This window comes from Babylonia areolata, chromosome 18 (assembly GCF_041734735.1).
Source record: "Babylonia areolata isolate BAREFJ2019XMU chromosome 18, ASM4173473v1, whole genome shotgun sequence".
NCBI lineage: Eukaryota > Metazoa > Mollusca > Gastropoda > Neogastropoda > Buccinidae > Babylonia > Babylonia areolata.
This window is the reverse complement of record NC_134893.1, coordinates 14545724-14570880: the sequence shown is the minus strand read 5'-3', so window position 1 is coordinate 14570880 and position 25157 is coordinate 14545724. Positions and strand designations below refer to the sequence as shown.

The 25157-nt window shown below is 37.7% G+C and overlaps 2 protein-coding genes across 5 annotated transcripts in view; one reads left to right on the top strand and one right to left on the bottom strand.

The window, feature by feature from the left end:
• Window positions 1-612: 612 nt before the first annotated feature.
• On the bottom strand, window positions 613-21635 carry LOC143292497 (HUWE1-associated protein modifying stress responses-like). The gene is made up of 4 exons (XM_076602837.1): window positions 21323-21635; window positions 10725-10790; window positions 9054-9365; window positions 613-2733 (listed from the first exon to the last, which is right to left on the bottom strand). The coding sequence occupies exons 1-4, from the start codon at window positions 21516-21518 to the stop codon at window positions 2564-2566; spliced, it is 744 nt and encodes a 247-aa protein (XP_076458952.1). The 5' UTR covers window positions 21519-21635; the 3' UTR covers window positions 613-2563.
• Window positions 21636-21657: 22 nt separating this feature from the next.
• Window positions 21658-25157, top strand: part of LOC143292496 (ubiquitin carboxyl-terminal hydrolase 7-like) — a 52176-nt gene continuing 48676 nt past the window's right edge. For 2 of the 4 annotated variants that reach the window (XM_076602836.1, XM_076602835.1), the window contains exon 1: window positions 21658-21807. In XM_076602836.1, coding sequence (XP_076458951.1) covers window positions 21780-21807 — 28 coding nt within the window. In that variant the 5' untranslated portion in view covers window positions 21658-21779. Of the gene's footprint in view, window positions 21808-21857; window positions 22205-25157 lie in introns of those variants that run through there. The other 2 variants (XM_076602834.1, XM_076602832.1) reach the window with 1 other exon arrangement.

Genomic DNA, 25157 nt, shown 5'->3' with positions numbered 1-25157 from the left:
AGTGAGTTCAAGTTTTCCACAGACACACAAATACAAATGAACACAAAGACAACTGAGACCAGGTGATTATGTAGACTCACTTTGAAAACCAATATCTCGTGAGCTGAACCAGTGGTGAAACAAATCTGAGGGTTAAACATTCTTGACTAAACACAGAAAAGTGACAGAACTGATGTTACATGTGTGCTACCCATTTCTCTGGCGACATTTGTAGGGGTATCAAGCATTCCTATCATTCACATGGAACTGAAGAAAAAAACACCACCACCACCGCACAAACAGGCAGTGTCTTGCACTTCTTGCTTTATTTCTGGCCTTTATTCACTGATTTTCTAAAAAAAGAAAAAGAAAGAAAGAAGGGGTGGTGGGGGTGAAGGTAGAAATTTGGCTGAAATATTGTGTAAACTGTTCCTCTGTTACTCAAAGTTGAGACCTGACATCAGTGTGTGTGTACACATTTTACTGACTTGACACATTTACTACATATAATTATATTCCCGTTGTTTTTACCCCCAAAACTGTGTTAGTACTAAACTTGGAGTTACTAAGAATAACAAATCTCTCTCCTAGACACACACACACACTTGCATACACACACAGTTTAAAAGACACTGAGCTTCTCAAAACCTTTATTGTGATATTCAGAAATAAAGATACCATGGCATTTCTTCTTTTCCCATTCTCTTTCTTTAGACTCCTCCACAGCCAGCATGATGTGAACACAGGGAACTATCCCAGAATGCAAACCAAACATGTTCACACACATGCCCACCCAGAAGCCATTTGAGAGCAATGTCATCAAGTAAAACAAAATAAAGAACCCCTCACTATCCCCACTTGTTTCACACTCTTTCCATTTTTATATAAAATTGGTAATGTCTATGATTCATGTTTGATGAGGCATGTCTTCCATTTCATTCTTGCACGCTCAGATGTCAAATCATAGAGACGGGCAAGCAAGCATATGTGGTCATCCCAAGACCCAGACTTACTGAACAGATGCACAAATTCAATGTCAGGTGTGGCTGTGAATCAGATTCCATGAGTACTAGGTACAGTAGTTTTTTTGTTTGCTGTTTTCAATCTGTTTTCCAGAAGAAACAAAATATGGAGGAAATGATGGCAGCAAAACATATGCAAAGTGCAGAGAAAGGTTCTCAAGTCCCTTTTTATGCAAATAAGCCTCTGTGCTAGGTCCTGTGTCTCCCAGTGCCCTGGATCTGATGCCTAAAATCAACTGCAATGAAATACAAGGAGGAAAAAAATGGACCAATCTAACAACACAATACCACCACAGTCAGAGCAGACAGACAAAGCAGTCAGGGCGTTAGACAAGAAACAAAGAACATGTCGTGTTAGACAAGAAACAAAGAACATGTCTTTTCTTTCTTTCTTTCTTTTTTTTATAACCCACAGACATTCAGTCCTTGCCCCCTGAAGAGAGCCTTATATCAGAGGCAGTGAGAAGGCCACTTCAATGCACTGCACCCAGGTTCAAACCTGAAACCTGTAGCATGCAAGTCAAATGCTCCTCCAACTGAGCTAAGCAAGTGCCCTGTTCACATCTTTTTTGTCAGCTCTGTTTATACTTTTATTTACAAATATGTGTCTGGGAACTGACTTGTTTGTCCAATTCCAATACCTTTTTAGAGAATGACTACCCCACAAAAAACACACATAAAACACATGCTCACATATGAAAACAAAACAAAACAAAATAAAACAACAACACACACATGAAAAAACAACAACAAAAAAACAAGAGAAATGGGAGGGGTTCGAGCAGGGGATGAGACTGAGAAAGCAACATAAGTATGTAACCAAAACACTGCTCATCTCATCCTTACACCCACAGACTGTGATTTCCCACAAACATACAAAGAATGACAACCACACCACACAAACAAATTTCTTATCCCCATCTGCCTCTACTAAGAACAAAAACAGAGAAACATAAGGTAACGTCAAAGCTCATTATCTTTCACACACTAACACCTATTTTGACTGATAATATTCACAGGCACCATTTACCACTAGCATTTTATTTCCTTTTAACAAAGAAAACGCCCAACATGGGACACGGACACTCCTTCAGTACACAGACTCTTCTTTAAGTTCATGTGACTACTACTCACTTCAGCCCAACGGAGTGGGGGGGGGACCAGCCTAGCTCAAGCAGCTGGATTCTTTCACACTGTCACAGCAGGGGCCACCGCCTCTCACACAGCAGTCTGTTTCAGGTTTCAAGCATGAGAAGAAACAGCAAACACCTGTTGTTTTGCATAATATGTGAGTGACATTACTGTGGATGATCGCCACCAAAAGAATGCAATTTTATTTTTTATATATAAAACATCACAGGGTTTAATAATATTCAGAGCCCATCAAACTTATCCAGGTCTTGCTCCCTTTTACACTTGCGTTGTTAGAAACATTGCTACTTTTCTCTTATTTACTTTTTCTTGTGGGAAAACAACCCCCCCAACCCCCCCCAAAAAAACAACAACCACCTTTTCAGCTATTCTGAAGACAATGAATGCTCCTCCAACCACTCCTCTCAGAGTCATAGGAACCGAGAGCGTTTTCTTGCAGGGGAATCGTGGACGTCATGAGGTTGTGTAGATCGTTTTCGGTGGTCGCGATAGAGAGCAAAGTCCTCCAGGTTCTCCATGGGCTGAGTGCTGGCACTGTGGCCATGGAAACCTGAGCTGCGGCCAGACATGCCACTGATTCCTGCACACACAGGCAATGCTGTCAGTTCACAGCTGCAGCCTCAAAACACACAAAGAACAAAACAGTGCACTTGTTTTCAATACACTTAAAACAATTTAATCACAATCATAGCAGTATCAGTTTTAAAACTTACATTTCAAGGTATACAGTTCTAAATCTACTGAAAAAAGAAAAGGAGAAAAAACCCTGAAATAATACAAAAAGCAACTAATCTACGTACATAAAAGAAACTCGTCTAACTAACAAGTACCATCAAAAGTACTAACACATGAACTGTCACTGTTTAAGTCAGGACATGTTGAAACAGAGTGAAGGGATTCTGGAACATCAGTTTATTAGTTCTTGCCTTGAAGGTTTTTAACACTCCCACACACATGCACACACACACTCCCCCCCCACACACAATACCCTACATTCACAGACATGCGCACACACACACTCCCACACACAAACATCCACCCACACTACATGATGACTTCAGTAGACGGCAAAGTGGGCTGGGTAGGAGGAGGAAGAATGAAGACAATTCACTATGCTTCATCACACCCTAAGGCCTGATTGAATAGATGGGTTTTCAAGTTTGTTAATCTTTCATACTCTTTGAGGTAAAAAAAGAAAAAAAAAAAAAAAAAGAAAAAAAAAAGGGAACCAGAAACAACAGAGAGCACTGTTCAAACAGTCACCCCCCCCCCCCCCCCCACCACCACCACCACCCCTCTCCAGAGATTTGTGATGCCAGGAGGAAAAAATGTCAAACTTAAGCAGAGTGCCACACCAGCAGATAACCTTGAAGACTGCATTTCCAAATTCCATCCACGCTGTCAAACTGTTAACTTTATCCCCCCCCACCCCACCCCTCACCTCCCTCCATCATCCATTTACTGTTTCACTGTTCATGCTCACATGCATACGGTAAACACTGTTCTCATTTGCATTCAATCTGTAAAAACAAAAGCAAGCAATGTACACATTTACAATTTCTTCTGAGACAACTGTTCAAATTACTGTTCATAATGTGACCTCTCTTGACATTTTCATTCATGTCCTGCTGTTTAATTTCCGTTCATACTGCAACCACTGTTAATGTTTAACATACTGTCATGCAATCATTGTTTACACAGTTTACATTCATATGATTCTGCTACTATATGACTATTTTATTTCAATATCAAATCACTGTTTACATTTCCATACTAACCTATTCTTAGTTCCCAACAAATCCCATTCACTATTCATTCCCATTCACATACTACCTAATGCTCCCTATTTCCACAAATCAAACTACTTTTTCAAATTTTACAAAATAAATCATTGTTCATGTTTCCAAAACTGATTCATTCTGCACCTTTGTTACCCTGTTCAATGCCAGACTTTTGTTATAAAAAAAAAAAGAGAACTCTCCCCTTGCCAGGGAATTTTAAGGATTCAGGGGTAATGAAAAAACATTTTAAACAAGAGAGGCAAGGCCTTCAAGACTCACTTGTGATAAATTAAGTTCCCTAGCGTTAATTACAGAGTAATTTCCCTTTTTTTTACTATCTGCACCAAAACGTTTGCAAAATAAATAAAAATTCCATGCTTAGCAAAAGAAGTTCCTGTTTGAACAAAAAATGATAATAATGACTCCTCTTGTTGTTGTGTCAGAATAAGAGGTCAAAGTGCCAAGTTTAGAGAATACAAAAAATAGAAATATAACAGTAAATGCAGTCTGCATATAATTAGGCTTCTTTTTTTAAATTTTTTTGTGCCCATCCCAGAGGTGCAATATTGTTTTAAACAAGATGACTGGAAAGAACTGAATTTTTCCTATTTTTATGCCAAATTTGGTGTCAACTGACAAAGTATTTGCACAGAAAATGTCAATGTTAAAGTTAACCACGGACACACAGACACACACAAACACACAGACAACCGAACACCGAGTTAAAACATAGACTCACTTTGTTTACACAAGTGAGTCAAAAATTAGTACAAAACTATAACTTATAAGAGATACAGAATGAAAGTAAATGTTTTTGTGAGGGAAAATGAATGTGGATTCTAATCTAGCCCTCCCCCCCGCCCCCCCACTTTATACTTGCAAAATGAAAATTAAATGCCTTAAAGTTTATGATAACAATACCAACTCTTGTAGTTAGTGAATAACTGTCAGAATTGTTTCACTCCCAGCAATGACAAATGCAGGTTCCCTCAAGATCAAATGTCAATCATGTTCACAGAAAGTGAGCCGTCAAGCTTTTCTTTCACCTAAGAGAAAGAGTGCCCCCCTTTAGAGGAGGAAGCACTTTGATGATATTCCCTTCCTCCTGCTTGTAACTGAGCGATAAAGGGTCTGCTGTGCATCTGGTTTGTCTTCTCTATAAAGAAATCAGTCAACTGATCAGTGAAAAAACAAAAACATGTGATTTCCGTTTATCGTCTTTCAACCCTGGGTTTCATGATTATTGGCTGTTGTCATTCCCGGCAGTTAAGCGCTGTGAAAAGATGGTTCACTGACAATTGGACCACACCCCCTTTACACACCTGTCTGGCCTTCTTGACATCTTACACCACTCCTTTATCTCTCCTCCCCCTCTTCTCAACTTAACCCATTAGTGCTGAAATGATAGATAAATGAAAGTGCCTGTAAAATGTTTCAATTTTAATCAGAAAAGGAAATTTTCTTCCTAAAATTATGTTTAAGTAGCATACATACCGTGACCCACTTGTGCAGACTCCGGCAGGGGTCTTATTCCTTTCCTGTGCAAACTACTACCCACCTATGCGGAGAAAACGAAGTAGCTACGGCCGATAACCTCCCGAAGTAGCATTTTCAATTACTATTTTGACTTTAAAGCTAATCTATCAGAATTATGATGTGGAAAAGGTGCATCCCATATATGGGATGCAAGGACTGAGTGGACAGGGGTTTGGGATGCAAGAACTGAGTGGATAGGGGTTTTACCACACATACAAATATGAAGAACTAAGCTTTCTGTTCAAAATCCAAAATTCATTCTGATAATTCAACTTTAAGTAAAATAAACACAAGCAGATTCACTGAAAGATGAAACTGAAAAGAAACATTTACTCATGCAGGTTTTGGTAAAGTGAAAGACCTGACAACTGTTTTCTGTTCACGAGTGTCAGTTCTCTTCTGAATAATCAACAAAGCAAACAGAATAATATGAAAATAACAACAGACATTGCACTTTTCTTGTGTTTATGTCAGTGTCATCATTACACATTTAGGAGGAAGGTGGCAGAATGACTGAAATGCTTATCTGATATTGTGCCAATATAGTGTCCGTGAGGGTCTCGGGTGGAGTCCTGGTCTCGCCCTTTCTCCCATGTTTGACAAGAAAATCAAAGTGAGTGTCTAGTCATTCAGATGAAACAATGAACTGAAGTCCCATATGCAGCATGCGCTTGATGCACTGAAAAAGAACCTATGATAACAGTGTTGTCCTCTGTCAAATTTCTGTGGAAGAAATCCACTCTCACTGGCACACAAATATATGCATGCACTCAAGGCCTGAGTTAGTGCTTTGTGTTAAGCTGCTGGTCAGGTATTTGCCTATCAGATGTGGTACAGCATGTATGGATTTGTCCAAATGCAGTGATCCCTCCTTAGAGAGAAACTGAAACAAAACTGAAACTTACGATTAACTCACACTTGAGGATACAGAAAATTCATGTCAACAGTCATGGGCAAGGAAGTATTTGAAAAACCTGTCACCAGTTCTAGTGCTACAAGGGCCCTTCAGTAAGTGATACAATAGGGAAGAACTATTGATGTCTTAATAAGTATTATTACATCATTATGTACAGCAATGTTAAAACAGTCAAATTTCATTCTGCTATGTAAAACCATTTGTGTTGTTAGGAATGCAAAATCAAATGTCATGAAAGGGTGATGGTCCCCCTGTGGCTAAGTCAGCGGGATTTTCAAACTATGATACTGTACGACTTTTGCCAGGGAAAGAGTTATAAAATCAGCAATGCTTCTAAAGTTAGTTGGATTGTTTTGGGAAGCAAGCAGCATCACAGACCACAGTCTTAAGGTGGTATATGCAGTTTTGACGTGGAAATCCTACCCTGAAAGATGACCATTGTGGCCGACCTGCAACAGTGTTACCAACCACAAAATGGCCTCTCGTGTCACCATTGATGAAGTGAAGGAGAAGATGAAGATTTCATCAGGGAACAAAAGCACCATCCTTCATAAACGCCTCCATGTAAGGAAGCATTATGCCTGTTGAGTACCTCACCACTTGACAGAAAATCAGAAACAGGGTGGGGTTGAATGGTCTACTTACATGTTGCGAAAATTTGATGGACGACGATTGGATTGTGTTTGAGGCATCGTAACAGGGGATGGAACATGGGTGTAGCAGTATGATCCAGAAACAAAACAACAATCAGCCCTTTGGGTCTTTCCACATGAAAGTGCAAATAAAAAATTCCATCATTCCAAAAAAATGGTTGCATGTTTCTTTGCCAAAAATCAGGCCATGTTGTGACTGTACCCCTCCAAGAAAGGAGGACTGTAAAGGAAGGACTGTGCATGTGCCTTGCCTGCTGACTGGACAAATCCACACAGTGCATGAAGAGAGGCCACCACCACTTTATTACTGCAGGCAACAATTCTGTTCTTTTCTTCTGATGTTCTATACTCCGATCCATTCAATTTAATCCTCCCATCAAGTTTTTACAGTGTTCAATGAGGAATGGCTGTCACATCTGTTTTCTTCTCTGATTTTGACCAACATCTTGCTGTGTTCAGTGGATGGACACCGTTTCTGCTGGCATGGACGTTCACGATATTGTTTCATCTCACAACTACTCTGATGTGACATCAGTGGGTGGTCAGATGTCCCCCTCTTTGTCTTCTCAAGTTCTTAGGTTGCTTTTGGTTTGGCTTTTCTCTTATCTGCTTCTCAGAACGATCACTGAAGCTTTTGTTACAAACTGACAACCAGAGATTTTCCATTGTATTTTCGCCATCACCACTATCCTCAACACTGCTGTACACATCAGATGTCAGTGACTCTATGGAGATAACTGTGCACTGGAAAGTGCCATTATCCTCCGGCAAGCAAACAACCTTATGAACATTGAACTATTTGAGACACAGCAGCTAAGAACAGTTGTGAAGTACTGACAAAAACCCCACCCATTCGGTCCAAGCGCCCCATACATGAGACACACCTTCACACACATACAGTCAAAACCAAAAGTTTCCAGAAAAAAGTGAGAAATATGGATATAATTTAGATATTGCCCATGTCTACATTTTATCTTATTACACACTACTGAACAAGAGGCAAAGCCTTCAAGACTCACTTGTGCTTCACGCTTTATCCAGTAAAGGAGTCATGAGGAGAGAGAAAAAAAAAAAAGATAGAAAAAATCATTAAAAAGTGTTCTGTATTATATACTATTAAATATGATATATAAAATAATCTTGAGAGAAAAAAAAGGAAAAAAAAGAAGAAGAAAAAAAAAGGCATGCGAGCAGGATTGAACCATGCATGTTCAGTTCCAAAACAAGCAGACTACTCCCCATTGCTGTGGCATATCTGATGTCATATGACTGAATTTAATATCTAAAGCAATGTTTTCTTCTTCATGCGATAAATAGACTAACTGTACTGGACATAATAACATTTTAATCATGTTTTTTGTATGTTTTATCATATCTCGATTATTCTTTTATTTCGGTGGTAAAGGAGATGTTCAACAGCCACTGCTTCAAGCACATCACAACACATAGTAGATCTCTAGATCTGCACAAAACAAGTCTACAACGGACTAAAAGAAACGACTGATTAAATATTTCTTATATTTTCATTCCAGTTAATTCAGTGTCCACTTTAGAAAATTCATATGCAGTAAACACGTCAATGGTGAAGATAGTATTACTGTATGTGTTCTATCCAGAATTTGTATTTCTTTCCTTTTAACTGTGAACAAGAAAAATGTTGTCATGTTGTCTTCTTAACCAAACACAACAACCTACCTTCCAGCACCTCAGTGGGAAGCTGTTTAAATTTTATTTTTTTTTTTTTTTAAATAGAATTTTTGGATTTTTGAATGAATCTCAACTAAATAAACCATTAATGATCTGGAAATACAGCTTCATTCGGGAGACTTATAACCTATCACTGGCACTATGGCAACACTCTGAGCAGGACATCAGCTGATGTCTTATATGCACTGAATGGGTTAAATTTACTTTTGTTCTGTTCACACTGATTGACTTGACATACTTGCATCTGCACTGCAGCTCTCTTCACATTGACTGCAATTAGGATTTACCTGATCATGATGACGCTCACCTTGCAGTGTCAAAGCCTCTTCAAATCTGTTAAGATCTCCGTCCAGCATATCAGCGCCAGCTAAATTGTGATGGCTCAGGCTATGTGAGTGTCGTGGCACCGGAAGGCTCCGCTCCAGGGACAGTCGTCGCCCTGACTGACTGTTGTACCGATTCCTGGGGGGAATGGGAACACCACACAAGTAGGCCAACAGATCTTCACGTTGAATTTGTCTTCGCCGTTTGCGTGCCCAGGCAACCAGATCTTTTGTGCGGTTGTAGCGGCCTGTTTGTTGTCCTAGCTCTACACAGTGCTGTAATCTGTTCAGACACTCTGCAAACCGCAAACACATCCATCCCCGTTAATCAACACTAATAACAGCTCCTTTACAGAGGAGCATACAGTAAATCAGTGTTGGATTCATGCAGAAAAATGGCCAGATTGCTACTGTAACTGAAAACTGTCTTACATGTAAAATCTATTACAGTTTATTAAGTTACGATTATCAGTTCTAATACCCAAAGCAATAACTACAGATGCTCTGTCCTCCTTATCGTGACAAACTCACACCGGCTGTTTTGACAGCCCATCTAAAGTGTGCAACAACTTTATGGTTAAACGTTACCCCCCCATGAGCATTTCACCTTGGCAAACAAAAAAATATCTGAGCTGTAGTGTAATGTACAAAAAGACAAATTAATTAATTATAATCCTTGTTCCTCATGACAGTAAAGTAAAATGAGTAGGCGATGATGGAATTCAGAGTGTTCATCATGGTGTTGAAGATGTAACATTGTTTTTATTTCTCTCTTTTTAATGATATATTATAATATATATATATATATATATATATATATATATATATATATATATTTACATCATGCAAAATTTACTGAGACTGTTGAACTTGTGTCAAGTTCAGGAGGGGAAAGGAGGGGAAAGGTGGTGGTATTTTTTTTTTCTTTTCTGTTATTGTTTTTTAGGAAGAAGAAAATAAATTTCAATAATGTTGCAAAGTTGAACTCAGAGTGATGCCAAAGTAGGATGGGTCAAGGTTCAAAGGAATCTATCACAATTTTTTTTTTTTAAACTACCATAAAATTTGGACTATTAGCAGTTTGTGGATTTTTCAGATGATGTGGGTTTTTGCTGATGACATGATCAGGTCAAATTAAGTGTTGCTGTCAGTCTCCAGACTATTTTCAATTTCAAATCAGGTTTCAAGACTGGTTTTGACTCTTCGTGAATTCAAAACTAACTGTAAAAGTGTGCTCGTCTTTACTGTTCATGTTTTTCCCCTCCAAATTTACACTTGGCCATTAGTAATAAGACACGCAAAACAGTTGATCATTCTTTTTGTGTTGCTTTGACACTGAATTTGTGCTTTGGGCACAAAGTTTCTGTGTCTGTTGAGTTTTCACTTTCTGTGGCTAATTCTGAGACATTTTTGCACTTTTTTCTTTCTTTATTTTGTGTTTAAGTCTTTAACATTTATGGCTTATAAAACCAATGCGGCTATGTATGAAAATTTCCCATTTCTTAAAACAAATTTAGGGGATGCCGTTTATATAATAATAATATGCTCAAAAGCCTGATTTTTACCATAAATAAAACTTCATAATTCATTCTATTTAGATACTAAAGCCAGCATCAAAGTGAATGATGTCCACCCATCTGTTGTGAATATCTTACCTTTGTAAAGATTGGTGACAGCTAAAGCAGCATTTTGGAAAGGAAGCCAGGCAACTTCATACCGATCTGGAGGACAACAGAAAAAAGACAACTGACACTGGATATATTGTGTAAAATACACAATAAAAGAATTAAAAAAAAACAACAATCCCCCCCCCCCCCCCCCCCAAAAAAAAACAACAACACACACCACAATCTCATTTTACACAGAATACACACATAACATGGCTTTTAACTCATGTTTACTGTGCATACATCCACACCACTCAGTATTTACAAAACAGACTACTAAAAAGACCAAGAGCACCACACACACACACAAAGACAAAGAAGAAGTGGAAAATTTAAACTATCACACAATCAGAGAACAAAGTGAGTTGCTGAAGAGACATTTTTAATTCAAACAAAAACAAAACTCTCCAATTCTAAATTCTTTCTTGTTTCAAAAAGACAAGACCTGAAGATGCTGGATTCCATTCCAAAGATTACTTCACAGACAAATGATCACACCAATTTGAATTAAAAACAAACATATTGCAGCAGAAGGCACATGCACTTATGTATAGGCAATATGCACATAATTAGGTCCAGTGAGAAAATGGCAATGACAGAGAGACAGGGGTGGGGTGGAGGTCGGGGGTAAGGGGAGAAAGGGAGAGAGAGGGATAGTTCATGTATACTGAATTACACCAGTTACAGTTGTAAAAAACAGCATGTTTCTCAGACAATGCTTCTTGTTCTGTTTTTCAGTTTAACATCTAATAATTTATTCATGCTGTATGATCATGCTATCTCGGAAGTGCTTTTGGTGTGGGAAGCAGCAATACATACATTATTTACTGAACAGTTTGAGTTTGAATTTCACTGTATAAAGTTATGGGATACAACAATTATTTGAAATACAGTATACATGCACAGAGAAATGTTTTCATGTAGCTGGCATCAATAAATATCATACACATATCCATAATCCAAATATAAGAACGCCTTGGAGGAAAGGCAATATCCACAATTCTTCCCTTCAGTTCAAGAAGGAATCAGTGTTCTCAACAAGGTGTGGATGTTCACTTCATCAGTCACACAGAGTGGAGGGTAAGAAATGTGGATATTACTGGAGAAAACAGGTGTGCAGATTGACTATCATTCATTCATTGAGTATGCATAAGCTGCATAACTGTTCTTTTAACTTAAAAATAAGCAAGCATGCATGTCGGTACTCTATTACTATTAACACTAATATATAATACTATTACTCATAATACCCATTACTAATACTTGTGTTGTACAATGCTTTCAAATATATACATCATTTACATGTGATATAAATTTCTACTATTGTGCCAGCCTCTCTCTCTGAGTCTCTCTCACTCTCACTCTGTGTGTGTGTGTGTGTGTGTGTGTGTGTGTGTGTGTGTGTGTGTGTGTGTGTGTGTGTGTGTGTGTAAGTGTAACAAAATATATCTATGGTGAATCATGAATGAACAAATGACCTTAGTCCCACCCTCTTTCTTTATTTTGTAAACCCAGGGTTCATGTTTCCTATTGATCCTTGGTCACTGACACATACAAAGTTGAAATAACCCATCTATGCTGCAGCTAGTCAGTCACTTGACATATTTTTTTGCAAAATTGATCATGCTAGGTAAAAGGACTTCTCTTATTCTCCTGCAAAACAACTACAATTGCAGTTTCAGACTCTGAAAAATATAACTGTTACTGTTGCTCTGCAGTTCGACATTGAGCAAACAACAACAACAACAAAATCAAAATCTGTACTAAGCTGGGACACGAAACAAGGTAGGTACTTTTACACAAACGTGACAAAGGCATCATCGCTTGTGTATTGTGAACTGCTGCAGAATTCAGTGCCAGTTTGACTTTTTATTTCCCACCAGTCACCTCCATTCAAATTGAGGATGGCTTTGACACATGCAGAACATTTAACTGTAAAAGTGTAAGAAATCATCATCCAACCCATGAAGCATGCTGCCAAAAGGAGCTGCCTAATGCTGAAAGATAGAATCAGTGTTCAGAACAGTTGTAATTTCTTCCATTCTGCGCATGTCTGGCAACTTGATAATTTTTTTCAGAACACATGGGCAACTTATATGTTTATTTTGTTGACATTTTTAAGAGATTTTAACCAAGACTGGCAAGAGTACGACCCTTTAGAGTAAACCTGAGATTCATTTAACTAAGGTACATGCATGCACACATAACGTGCATGGCCACTTTAATTTCAATGTTTGAGCAGCCATGCTTTGTTTTCTTCAATTTTGTCTTTCCATAACCCAGCTAATGTATGCTGACATTGATAAATTATCTTTCTTTAAGCTAAATGCATTTGATCCTTTCCACAAAAACAGAATTAAATAGGTCAGCACATCATGCTGATATGGTACTTGAGAAATTTTAGAGACATTTACTGATTTAGCAAAAGAGACAAGAAAGTTGGATTTCATCAAAGCAGAGGAAAGTGCTTTCCTAAATATATCAATGGTATCAGACCAATGCAACTGACAGTGACACTGTAGATTTGATGTATTTCAGCGAAACTGCTTGGCTTTTGATCTTTCTTCTTTCTTTTTTTCCTTTCTATTAAGTGGACTGCAATGTGAACATTACTGATTTACTGTTTAGAGCAGTCAGCATAAATCAGTGTTTCAGCTTTGCAGAATAAAGTTTAGTAATGACTATATTTTCTGTGTTCACCATGACACAGTAAACATTACTGAGCACATATGACATAGTCTCTACATGCCATCACCACACACTATTTCACACACCAACAAATGAAAATTTTCAAATTTTAGGGGGGCGTGTGGGGTGGCCTGACAGGAGCAGAGAGTAGGGGTTATTTCTTTCTGACATTAATTTTTAAAATGACCCATTAATTTTGTATTGAACAGGTCAAATGATCCATGGTATTATGAACAAAACCTATATTCTGTAAACCTGATGATTTGAATGAAAAATCAATCACCAATGGAAATACAGAGCTTGTCTGAGTTTCACTCAGTTACTATGTCTAAAATTTTTTTTAGAAAGCTGATCTGGTCAAGCTACTTTCACTCAATTGACACAAATTACAAATGCTAAACTTGTGTGTAAATGAAACTAGTAGTTCATTTATGTTAACACAGTTAAGTCAGATAGCTAAAAAATCATCTTTTAAAAATTGTAAGATTAACAAAAATATTACTCATTTATTGAATTATTCGGTCATTGTATTAGTATACTTCATTTACCTGTAACTGTGTGACAGTATGAACTTGTCATTGTTATGTCTTACTCATTTGACAACATATCATGGGACACAAAAGTTTAAACTGAAACTTGCACAAATACAATTACAGAGACTTTAAGACTGGGAAGAGAGAGAGAGAGAGAGAGGGGGGAGGGGGGGAGAGAGAGAGAGAGAGAGAGAGAGAGAGAGAGAGAGAGAGAGAGAGAGAGAGAGAAACCAGTGGATTCAAACACTAAAAGCAAATCATGTCACAGATCATGAGTTCAATCTGTTGACAAGCAAACTGGAAAAACAATCTGCATCCGCCTAGGTGAATAAATGTTGAGAATAAAATGCCATAGGTACAGACTATACACCATCAGAAAAAAAAAAGAGAACAAAGAATTGACGGAAGAACTCCAACAGAGAATAGAGAAGGAAGAGAAGGATATTGGAATCCGAGGAAGAAACATAGTGCATGTCCAATGGAAATCCAGGCCTGGCCAGGGAGACCAGGGAAAAAAATTGACTTAACCCCAAAGCACAAGACCGTGTACATAGTTGTAAAAAGAAGTTTGTTAATTTTAGAAAAACTGTACAGGAAGTTTCTTATTCACTTCTGTATACAAACGCAGATGGCCTTCTAAACAAGAAAGATGAACTACTTGCTTTGATAGAAGACAGTTAACCACGTATCAATATCATCATAGTAACAGAATCTATAGCAAAAAACCAAAAAGAAGTAAACTAAGAATATTCAATTCCCAGCTATGAACTATTTTTTTTTAATGAGAACCCAAAAGAGGCATAGTAATGTATGTTAAGGATACCATAAATGCTAAAGAACACACACTAATGGAAAATAACTTTGAAGAAAGTTTGTGGATTACCTTTACAACTAAAGATAGACAAAAGATATTGACTGGAACTATATACAAAAGCCCAGGTACAACAATTGAAAATGAAGAAAAAATGTTTGATCTGTTGAGTGAGCAAAGATTTAAGCAGTTTGACTTTGTCTGCATTACAGGTGGTTTTAACTTCCCAGATCAAATGGAAAGCCACATGTTCTGGCAAAAGAGGACAGAAATTCATAAACTGTTTACATGATGCATTCTTGACTCAAGTAGTAAAGCAAACAACAAGACAAAGAGAAGGACAAAAAGCAAATATACTGGATTTGGTAATAGTTAATGACGAAGACAAAATATCAGAGAACTCCAGCCCCTACAGGTAAAAATGACCATGAAGTGATTATGTTCTCACTGTACTTAGGTGATGACCAGGAATGTGAAGAACCCAAGCAATCATATAACTTTAAGGGAAAGGGAACTTTAAACAAATGAGAGAAGAAATAAAGATGATAGACTGGCAAAAATTAAATGAAGTCAGTGTAGAACAATGTTGGAAAGAAATAAAAACCACTCTACATAAATACATTCTACAATAGAAAAAAATGCCCCGCAGCAAACCACCAAAAATAATAATAAACACAAACCAAGGTGGATGAATGCAAATACATTGAAATTTGTAAAGAAAGAAATGTGAATTGTACTGAAAGTTCCTAGTTACCAAACAAAGGAGAGACTATCAAAAATATGTTGAGGCACATAATGTATGTAATAAAAATTTTAAAAAAATAAGGGAAGCAAAAAAAGAATTTGAAAATAAACTGTCACATGAATGTAGAGATAACCCTAAAGCTTTCTGGAGATGTCTACAATCAAAAACTAAAATGAAAACAGGAGTGAGACCATTAATAACTAAAGATGGAGACAGTAGAAACAGTGGAAAAGCTGATAATTTGAATTCATTTTGTTCTAGTGTTTTTACAAAAGAAGATATAAGTACTGTACCTACTCTAAGTGCAGCTTCAAAGTTAATTGGTAAGATTTTGGATAGTGTAGATGTTTCAGTTGAAGCTATAAAAAAAAGAAACTTCAAACTCTGAATCCAAACAAAGCTCGTGGTCCTGATGCCATTCCTTCAAAAATACTAAAAGAGCAGAGTGAAGAGATTGCAGTCCCCTTATACACACTCTTTAACAAATCAATTAAGGAGAAGACTGTGCCCATAGACTGGAAAACTGCAACAGTTTGTACCAATTTTCAAAAAGGGAACAAGAACAGACCCAGGGAATTACAGGCCAGAATCATTCATAAGTTAGGCACATGACTGATAATAAATTGTATGCCGAGTGCCAACATGGATTCCGCAAAAATTGATCATGTGTGACTCAACTTCTGGAAGTGAAGGAGGACTTTTACAAAAGAGATAGATAAGGGAGAAAACATAGATGTGTTATACTTAGACTAAAAAAAACCCAACCCATTTACTCTGTACCACATGAAAGACTACTAAAGAAACTGGAATCTTATGGAATAACAGGAAACACACTTGGGTGGATAAGGGACTTTCTAACAAAAAGAACTCAAAGAGTTAGGATTGGTAGTTCCTTCTCCGGTAAAGCTGATGTTATAAGTGGCATACCACAAGGTAGTACATTAGGACCTATACTATTCACTTTATTCATAAATGATCTCCCTTGCGAACTGAAGAGTACATGTAAAATTTTTGCAGATGACACAAAATTATACAACTCTCCAAAATTCTATCAGGATTTACAAAAAGACGTTGAAACATTAGTAAAAATACTAAAATGGCCAGACACATGGAATCTATATTTTAATGCCAAAAAATGTAAAGTACTTCATATTGGGAAATCAAACCCAGAGAAAGAATACATAATGAAAATCGGAGACAAAGAATAAAAGTATGTGATGAGGAAAAAGACTTAGGTAGGTGTCACATTTGACAAAAATTTATCATTTGATAAACATATAACAAATAGTATACACAAAGCAAACAGAATGATTGGAATAATAAAAAGAGCATTTACATTTACAGATAAGGTTACTTTCTTACGGTTATATAAAACATTAGTTAGACCTATCCTAGAATATGGAAAAACTGTATGGTACCCAACGCAAATAAAGCAGTCACAAGCCATAGAACGGGTTCAAAGAAGAGCAACAAAGCTGGTCTATGACTATAGCATAAAAGATTATTCATATCAAGAAAGATTAAAGTACTTACAACTACCATCACTTAAAGCAAGAAGAGTAAGAAGGGACTTGATACAGAGTACAAAATATTTAATGGGTTTGACATGTAAACAAAGCATGCTTTTTTTGTACTCAAAGGTAGAAACTACAAGAAACAGTACAGATAAAATATTTAAACAGTATTCCAGAACAAATCTCAGAACTTTACATTTAGTAACAGAGTAACAAATTATTGGAACAAATTAACAAACAATATGAGACAAGAGATGCTTTCCTGACTCAAAAAGTGGCAAGACCAACAAGAAATAGAATAGGTCAAGCATTGTAGATCTAGTAATGGTGAACGATACCAGGTTGGTAAGTGAAATCAAACACCTAGATCCTCTAGGAAAGAGTGACCATGATATTCTGGTTTTCCAGTTCCATATTTCAATGGTGAAGCCAAAAGCAGAAATGAAGTATAAATTTGACCTTAAAAAAGGGAAATTATAATAAAATAAGAGAAACATTAAATGAAATGGACTGGCCGTACATGGATCAACAAGATGTAAACAAGTGCTGGAATGATTTTAAGGCACTAATACTTAAATCTATGGACAAATTTATACCTAATATTACAGGTAGACAAGAAAAGAAATTAACAAAGTTATAAAAAAAATATAAAAAAAAGAGTAGGAAAGAAACATTGCAAAAAACTGTAAATATAGCCCAAAAATGTTTTGGAAGTATGTACAGGAAAGAACAAAGCTATGAACAGGAATAGGAGTACTGAAAAAAGAAGATGGCAGTTTAGCAGAAACAGATTCTGAGATAGGGAAAAGGCAGAAACTTTAAATACATGTAATTTCTTTGCAAGTGTTTTTATGAAAAAGACTGTTACAAATTTAACTAACCTTGGAGAAAGTTCCAGATCGGGAAATAATAATGTATGTGATCTAAGTAAGGGTCACACCTATGGCAGTGGAAAATAAATTAAAAGCTTTAGACCCATATAAAACACAAGGATCTGACCAAATACCTTCAAGGCTCCTAAAAGAATTGAGCAAAGAGTTGGCTATTCCACTGAGCATCATCTATAATAAGTCACTTGAAAGTGCTTCCATACCAAACGACTGGAAGATGGCCGAGGTAACAGCTGTTTACAAGAAAGGGTCAAAACAAGAACCAGGTAATTATAGACCAGTGAGCCTAACATGTATACAGTATAGTGTGTAAGATTTTAGAATCTTTTATTAGAGATGCAATGATTTCGCACATGAGAGTAAATAACCTTTATGTGGAATGTCAGCATGGCTTTTGACAGAACAGATCATGCATAACCCAACTATTTGAAGGAATCGAAGACCTGACTAAAATGACAGATAGCGGTAAACCTATTGACATATTCTATTTAGACTTCAAAAAAAGCATTTGATTCTGTCCCACATGAAAGACTGTTACTAAAATTAGCCTCGTATGGTATTACTGGTAACTTACTGAACTGGACAAGAAGCTTCTTAACAGGTAGAACACAATTAGTTAAGATAGGAGAAGAAAGTCAACTTGTACAAACGTAATCAGTGGTATTCCACAGGGCAGTATTCTTGGACCAGTACTTTTCACAATATATATAAACGACATTCCTGATTGTATACAAAGTATGTGTAAAATTTTTGCAGATGACACTAAAATTTAAGGTGATGCACACGACAATCTCACATTACAAACTGATTTATATACACTACAAGAATGGTCTGACAAATGAAACCTTTATTTTAATGTTTCAAAATCAAAGTGTAAAGTAATGCACATAGGGGGAAAAAAAAAATCAAAATAACAATTACCATATGAAAATAGAAAACACGACACAGAATACTGTGAAATGCCATAGTGAGAAAGACCTCGGAATAATGTTTGACAATAAACTATCCTTTGATACACACATTGATACTATTAAAAGTATTATAAATAAAGCCAATCAAATGATTGGTGTTATTAAGAGAACCTTCAATTACTTAGATAAAGATGTATTTCTCATTATATAAAGCATTAGTTAGATTGCATGTAGAATATGGTAAAACTGTGTGGCACCCATACCTTAAGAGACAATCTATAGCAATAGAAAGGGTCCAAAGAAGAGCGACAAAATTATCAAAAGAATGCAAGAATATGAGTTATCAACAAAGACTTGCATACTTAAATCTACACTCACTAAAGGTAGAAGAGAAGAGAGGAGATTTGATTGAAACTTGTAAGATATTAAATAACATAAAAGATGTAAATGCAAGACATATCTTTAGAATGTCAGACTATGATAGTACAAGGAAGTCAGTAAAGAAAATTACTGAACACTGCAACACCAACATTTGAAAAAAATTATTGGCTAACCAAATTGCACAAACATGGAATGCACTACCAACCCAAGTTAAACTTGGACAAAATACTAACACGTTCAAAAATCTCCTTGACACCAACATCATCTTAAAAGAAAATGTTTTGATTATGATGAATAAAACAAAGTTTCTTACAGAAGTGTATCTCTATCTGTATCTGTAGGGTGCGTTGCTATCGCCACTTATGACATAAACGCAACGGTGGGGGGGTGCGCAGCCTAGCACTAGTGGTGTCCTGAGAGCCGTGCTTTGAAGCTCTCAACAGATGTTGCTATCACCATTGCCTCGTCCAGATGGTTCCAGTCACGAACAGTGCTAATAAAGAAAGAGTTTCTGAATTGCTCAGTCTGAGATCTGCCTACTACAAAGGATCTTGAATTGTTCCTGATGTGATTGGAGATGGCACTTGTTGCGTCGTATTCCCTAAAGTCGCGAGGTTTGATGTGACGTCCTTCTTTGTGTGGAGTCAGCAAACCAGTAGGCGGTATGGCCAGTACCAACCCCTCAACCACCTTGTACAGAAAAGTTGGGCGTAGATTACTTCTACGTTGCTGTAGCATTGGCAGCTGCAGGGTAGATAACATATTGGCACCGGGGGTTCTTGTGGTGTAATCGCTAGTAATAAACCTAGCTGAGAGGCGCTGGATTTTTTCTAGTTGGTTTATATCTTGCTGTAGGTATGGGGACCAGATGATGCATCCATACTCTAGGAGTGGGTGGATGAGGACTAGATATGCGTTTTTCTTGCAGTGTTGAGGAAAGAAGCGCAAGTTTCTGTGGAGAAAGCCTAGGATGTTGTTTGCTTTCTTCAAGATGTTGGCAATGTGGGTGCCCCACTTCAGGTCACTGGAAAAGATAATGCCAAGGTATGGGTTGGAGGAAACATGTTGGAGTGGGGTATTACAGAGGGAGTAAGTAGTTGTAGTTGGAGGACTGTTGGATGCTGAGGATATAGCATTTCTTTGGGTTGAATTTCATGCCCCAGTCAGAGGCCCAGGTTTCAAGTAGGCAGAGGTCATTTTGAAGTTGTAGGTGGTCTTGAAAAGTGTTTATTTCGCAGTATAAGAGGCAGTCGTCGGCGAACAGACAGACCTGTTACTTGACGGTGTCTGGCAGGTCGTTAATGTGACACAGGAAGATTTGCATGTGACAAGAGGTGAGAGAGATGGGACAGTAATTTTCAGACGCAGGCGATATTTGCGTTATGCCAGTCTGTCGGGAGGTTGTACTTGCATACCGCGCCCAGCAACAACAAAAGAAGAAGAAAATAAATAAATAAAATATAATGGAAGAAGTGAAGATGAAGATTTGATGGTGACATAAAAAGACTGAAAGGTCTAGGCAGATGAGTTGCCAGTCCCTATACTACTACTACTATTACAACTACTAATATCAAACATGCACTTAGTATAAATACTTTTAAGAACCTCATAAACATGAGTTATTGACAAAAACGAAATACGACTTTGTTGGATAAAATGACTGAGCTAGTCAACGACCTGACCAACAATAAAAAGGAGTAAATCTGAAGGGGCATAAAAAGCCAAAAATGGCTAAGTTGTATATAACAACGCCCCAAATCCTGATCCCGATAGTTTGACGTTCGACCATACAACTACTAAGTATTAGCAAGAAGTCGTCCCCACTTCCACTCCACCACTTCCACTCTGCCCCTCCCCAATAAATATGCACAAAAACAAAACAAAAAACCAACAACAAAACCCAACAGAATCTAAACTGAAAGTGAACACCGAAGGAGGAAAACACCCACAAAGCACATCTGCCGTTCTCTGCTGTTATTCACCTTATTGCGGAAAACTATGAATATATCATGACTACGATAGTGCGGGCACTTAACAGAACTGAAAGAATGTATTTCTTGTAAAACACAGCGAAATGTATAAAGTAAACAGATCAATATCAAGACATACACACCTTTATACAACTGGGAAATCGCTGACGCTGAGTTCTGAAACATTAAAAACAGTTGTTTTTCTGAAATCTCTCTCTCGGCCAAGAGCGTTTCCTCCAAATTTGGTTGTGACTGTAGATGATTTATAGACTCGAGTTCACGTTGTATCAAGGCCCTACTTTCTGATTGTTCTTGGTCTTGGTCGTCGGCTTGGTGCATGGCTGGCAAGTTCAGCTAGATCAGCTGATATTCAGGCAAAAATACAGCTTTTCATACATGAAACCTTGTTCAGAAGAATGGTAGTGACCAATTTCTTTCAACGGAAATGCTGGTAATGTGCGCATGTGCAGTCGGAAAGTCTCGTTAAAAGGCATCGAATCGCTTAACGGAAAGTAGGCTCATCTGCCTGGCTGGCACTTGCTATATTGTGTGAAAAACTGGTCGGTGTTGTGCAAAGACTTGTATTTTATCGTTTGGAAAATGACAGCAAAAGTGACTCAGGACGATGGTAAGAACCATTTTTTAACAGTTTTTAGAACAAATTCTAATATATCCCAGACTCCTCCAATGCAATACCGCCATCTTGTTTATTTTTGTGCATGTGCCGGCGCCCAAATCCACGACTTCAAACGATTAATTTCCAATTTGTTTTTCTCTTGGCGACACGTTGCTGGGGAACAATTCGAGGATATTGGATGAAGTGCGAGCAAGCACGTAAAGGCGATCGTTTCGCAGATAAGTCTATTGACATCGAAACGAGAACGTAAACGGTTACTGACATTCGCTGGTTTTGACAACTGGTGGTTTTGTATCGAAACCAAAGAAAGTGTCCAGACCCTCGATGAACAGTGTGAAGTGTGTAAAAGATGAACTACACGAAGCCATGGAAACAGATCATTTGGACGGTTTGTATCAATTACGTTCAAGAATCCAAACATTCAGTTGCAAGATCCTTCATGATCACAATGAAGATGATGCAAACACAAGTCAACACTATTGATAATATGCAGTATTGATACTTTATTTTTCTTCAGTACATGATGGCATCATTTCAAATAGAAAAGGAGGTTTGTGAAAATGATTATTGCTAATTCCTTCATTAATTTAGTAATTTATCTTTCTTTTTGCCAATTTTGGGCAACATAGTTACAGACTGAACAGTACCATTCATAAACTACAAAAATTGTAGTGCTTACTCAAGTACAAAGTTCAGTCTTCTGTCCTGTAGTCACGCCATCTTGCCTACATTCAAGTGACTTGGGTGTGCACAGTACTAAGTTAAACAAAAAACAACACAGAGAGAGAGAGGGTAGACTGGACTTTTATTTCACAATATAAAGGCAGGACCTCTCTGGCTAAAAAAAAAAAGCACTCCCCGGGAATCATCCAGACAGACACAGCTCAAGCCTGCCATTTACCACTACTTAGATCTGTGGTCTCTGTTCTGAGAGTTTAAGGATGAAGCATTGCGGCTGAGCACCCTCTTGAATGATACCAAGGAAGGAGCCTCAGCAACTGGCTACTTAGATCCGTGGTCTCTGTTTTGAGAGTTTAAAGTCTTAACTCCCGAGAGCAAGGTTTCGGTTGCGCATGCGCACTAGAGCCTATCCAGGACTTGTATCCAAATCCAGACGACCTTCCCTACATGGGTCACATGTGGTGGTGAAAGGTTAGTAGATCGTCATATTTCTCTCCGTTTTACATGTTTTACAAACAATGTGGTCGTTTACGGTTGCCAACGTCGAGGGGCTGTCTGCATGCTTTCCAATTCTCACCGGACAGTACCACGTGCTGGTGCTATTTTTATCTGACAGACACGTCTAGCGCAAACACAAACGGCTCTAGCTCCGCCCCTTTTCTCTGCATTCAAATTTTGTATTACGTGTAGCTGACACATTTTGTACTTTCCAAAGTCAATTCAGGTCCAGATTGGAAGCTGCTAGGCAAATCTCGCTCTCTGCCATAAATGAAGCCAAACCATAGCTTTATTAGGCTTTTATTTTGAATAAACCTTTACCGACGTCACAGTGTCAGACTCTGGTGAGAAACTGGCTTGATTCAAATCGCCCGCCATTTATAGTCCGGTTCAGGCTTTAAGGATGAAGCATTGCGGCTGAGCACCCTCTTGAATGATACCAAGGAAGGAGCCTCAGCAACTGGAGCTGACAGGGAATAGACTGCTAGAGAGTTCCGGGCTTACATAAGGTATAGAGGCACATATGATCTGTGTTCTTGAAGTTGATTGGCTCTCCAAACTTCAGCCAGCAACAAAGGCGATCCATTGAGGCAGAACGTACAACAGGCTTTGTTGTTTTTTTGTTTTGTTTTTTTACTTTTTGCTTCATATTTATTATTTTGCTTTTTTTGTGTATATGATGACACTTCATTGTATAGAGTTTGGTAGAAGCAGTGGAGGCTATAAACTGAAGAAATTGAGGACAGCACGTTTGCTGCATTTGCCTATGTCGATCGCATTGAGCATTGCTCACAATTTCAAGTAAAAGATGCGTATGTGCAAGTTCCAAGATGGCCACAGAACTCTCCAGCGCTAACGGTCTGTTTCATGCTGGGATAGTTCTCGGGGGGGGGGGGGGGGATCTATATTTAAAATTTAAATGCATAGTTTTATATGTATTTGGAGTAATATAAATGGTTTTAACCTTGCCATAGTCAAAATACAAATTATTATATTTATAGGCAGCCATACTATGATTTCAGGAATATTCATGCTGGGTAAGTTCATGTTTCCATAACCCACTAAAACTAAAAGCTGACATGATTTATATGGGATTTTGAACATACACTGATATAGTATTTGATCTTCTGCTTGTGTATACACATATATAAAGGGATTTTAGATAGTTTTTGACACCAGCACTTAATATCTAGCAGGTCTCTACTATCCATTGCACATTCTTTTTTTCTTTGACGCATTTGCAATGCACTAAAGAAGCTGTGACATGGATTTGATCTTATCTGCACAGAATTTGCTTCTTCCCACACCCACCGACATCGTTTTACACAAATGTTATTAAGAGATACTCAGATCTATCTATTCGATCATTTAAATCAAGTCAAACAACATTTCTATCTATCCGATCATTTACATCAAGTCAAATAACAATCTGCTTCTATGTTGATCTGTAAAATTTTGAGTTTTGGCTGACCAGTGCCAATACCAAGTTCAAACTCTGGACCCTTTGAAGCTGAACGCTCTAACCACTCAGCTACTGCGTCCTTCAAATGCAGTAATGAATTGATTGAACAGTCACCAGTCTAACATACTTACTGCAGATGGACCATTAGCACTGCTCAGTGTTACGGGTTTGTATTACCTGCCTGGAGTCAAATGCCTCAAACTTCATGCAAAAGGCTTTGAGTCAAATGCCTCAAACTACATGCAAAACAAACTACATGCAAAAGGCTTTAAGTTTAAGTATTTATAATAGCCATTGAATGATTGATATGGATTAATTGATCTCTTTGATTCTGCTACACACCTAACATATCATCTACTACTGTGAGTTCCTGAAGCAACAAGCTGAGATACATGATGCAAGTTAAAATTGTGGACACTTGTAAAAAGGTGTATGGTTGACTCACCGTTGAGATCAGTGGCTTGGTGATTGATTTTTCATTCTATGGCACCATGTGACTTTGTGGTTGACTTAAGTGCCATGGTGATCTGTAGCACAATGTTCCATTGTCAGGGCTTTTTTATGCCTCAAAATGTTTAAATATCGGTGCAGGCTTTGGCAGCTTCTTCCACTTCTGTATGAGAATGGTAATTCAGATGAAGAGCTGCGGGTTTGAGGCCAACTGCTGGTAGCTATACAGAAATACTAGTGATATTAGTCA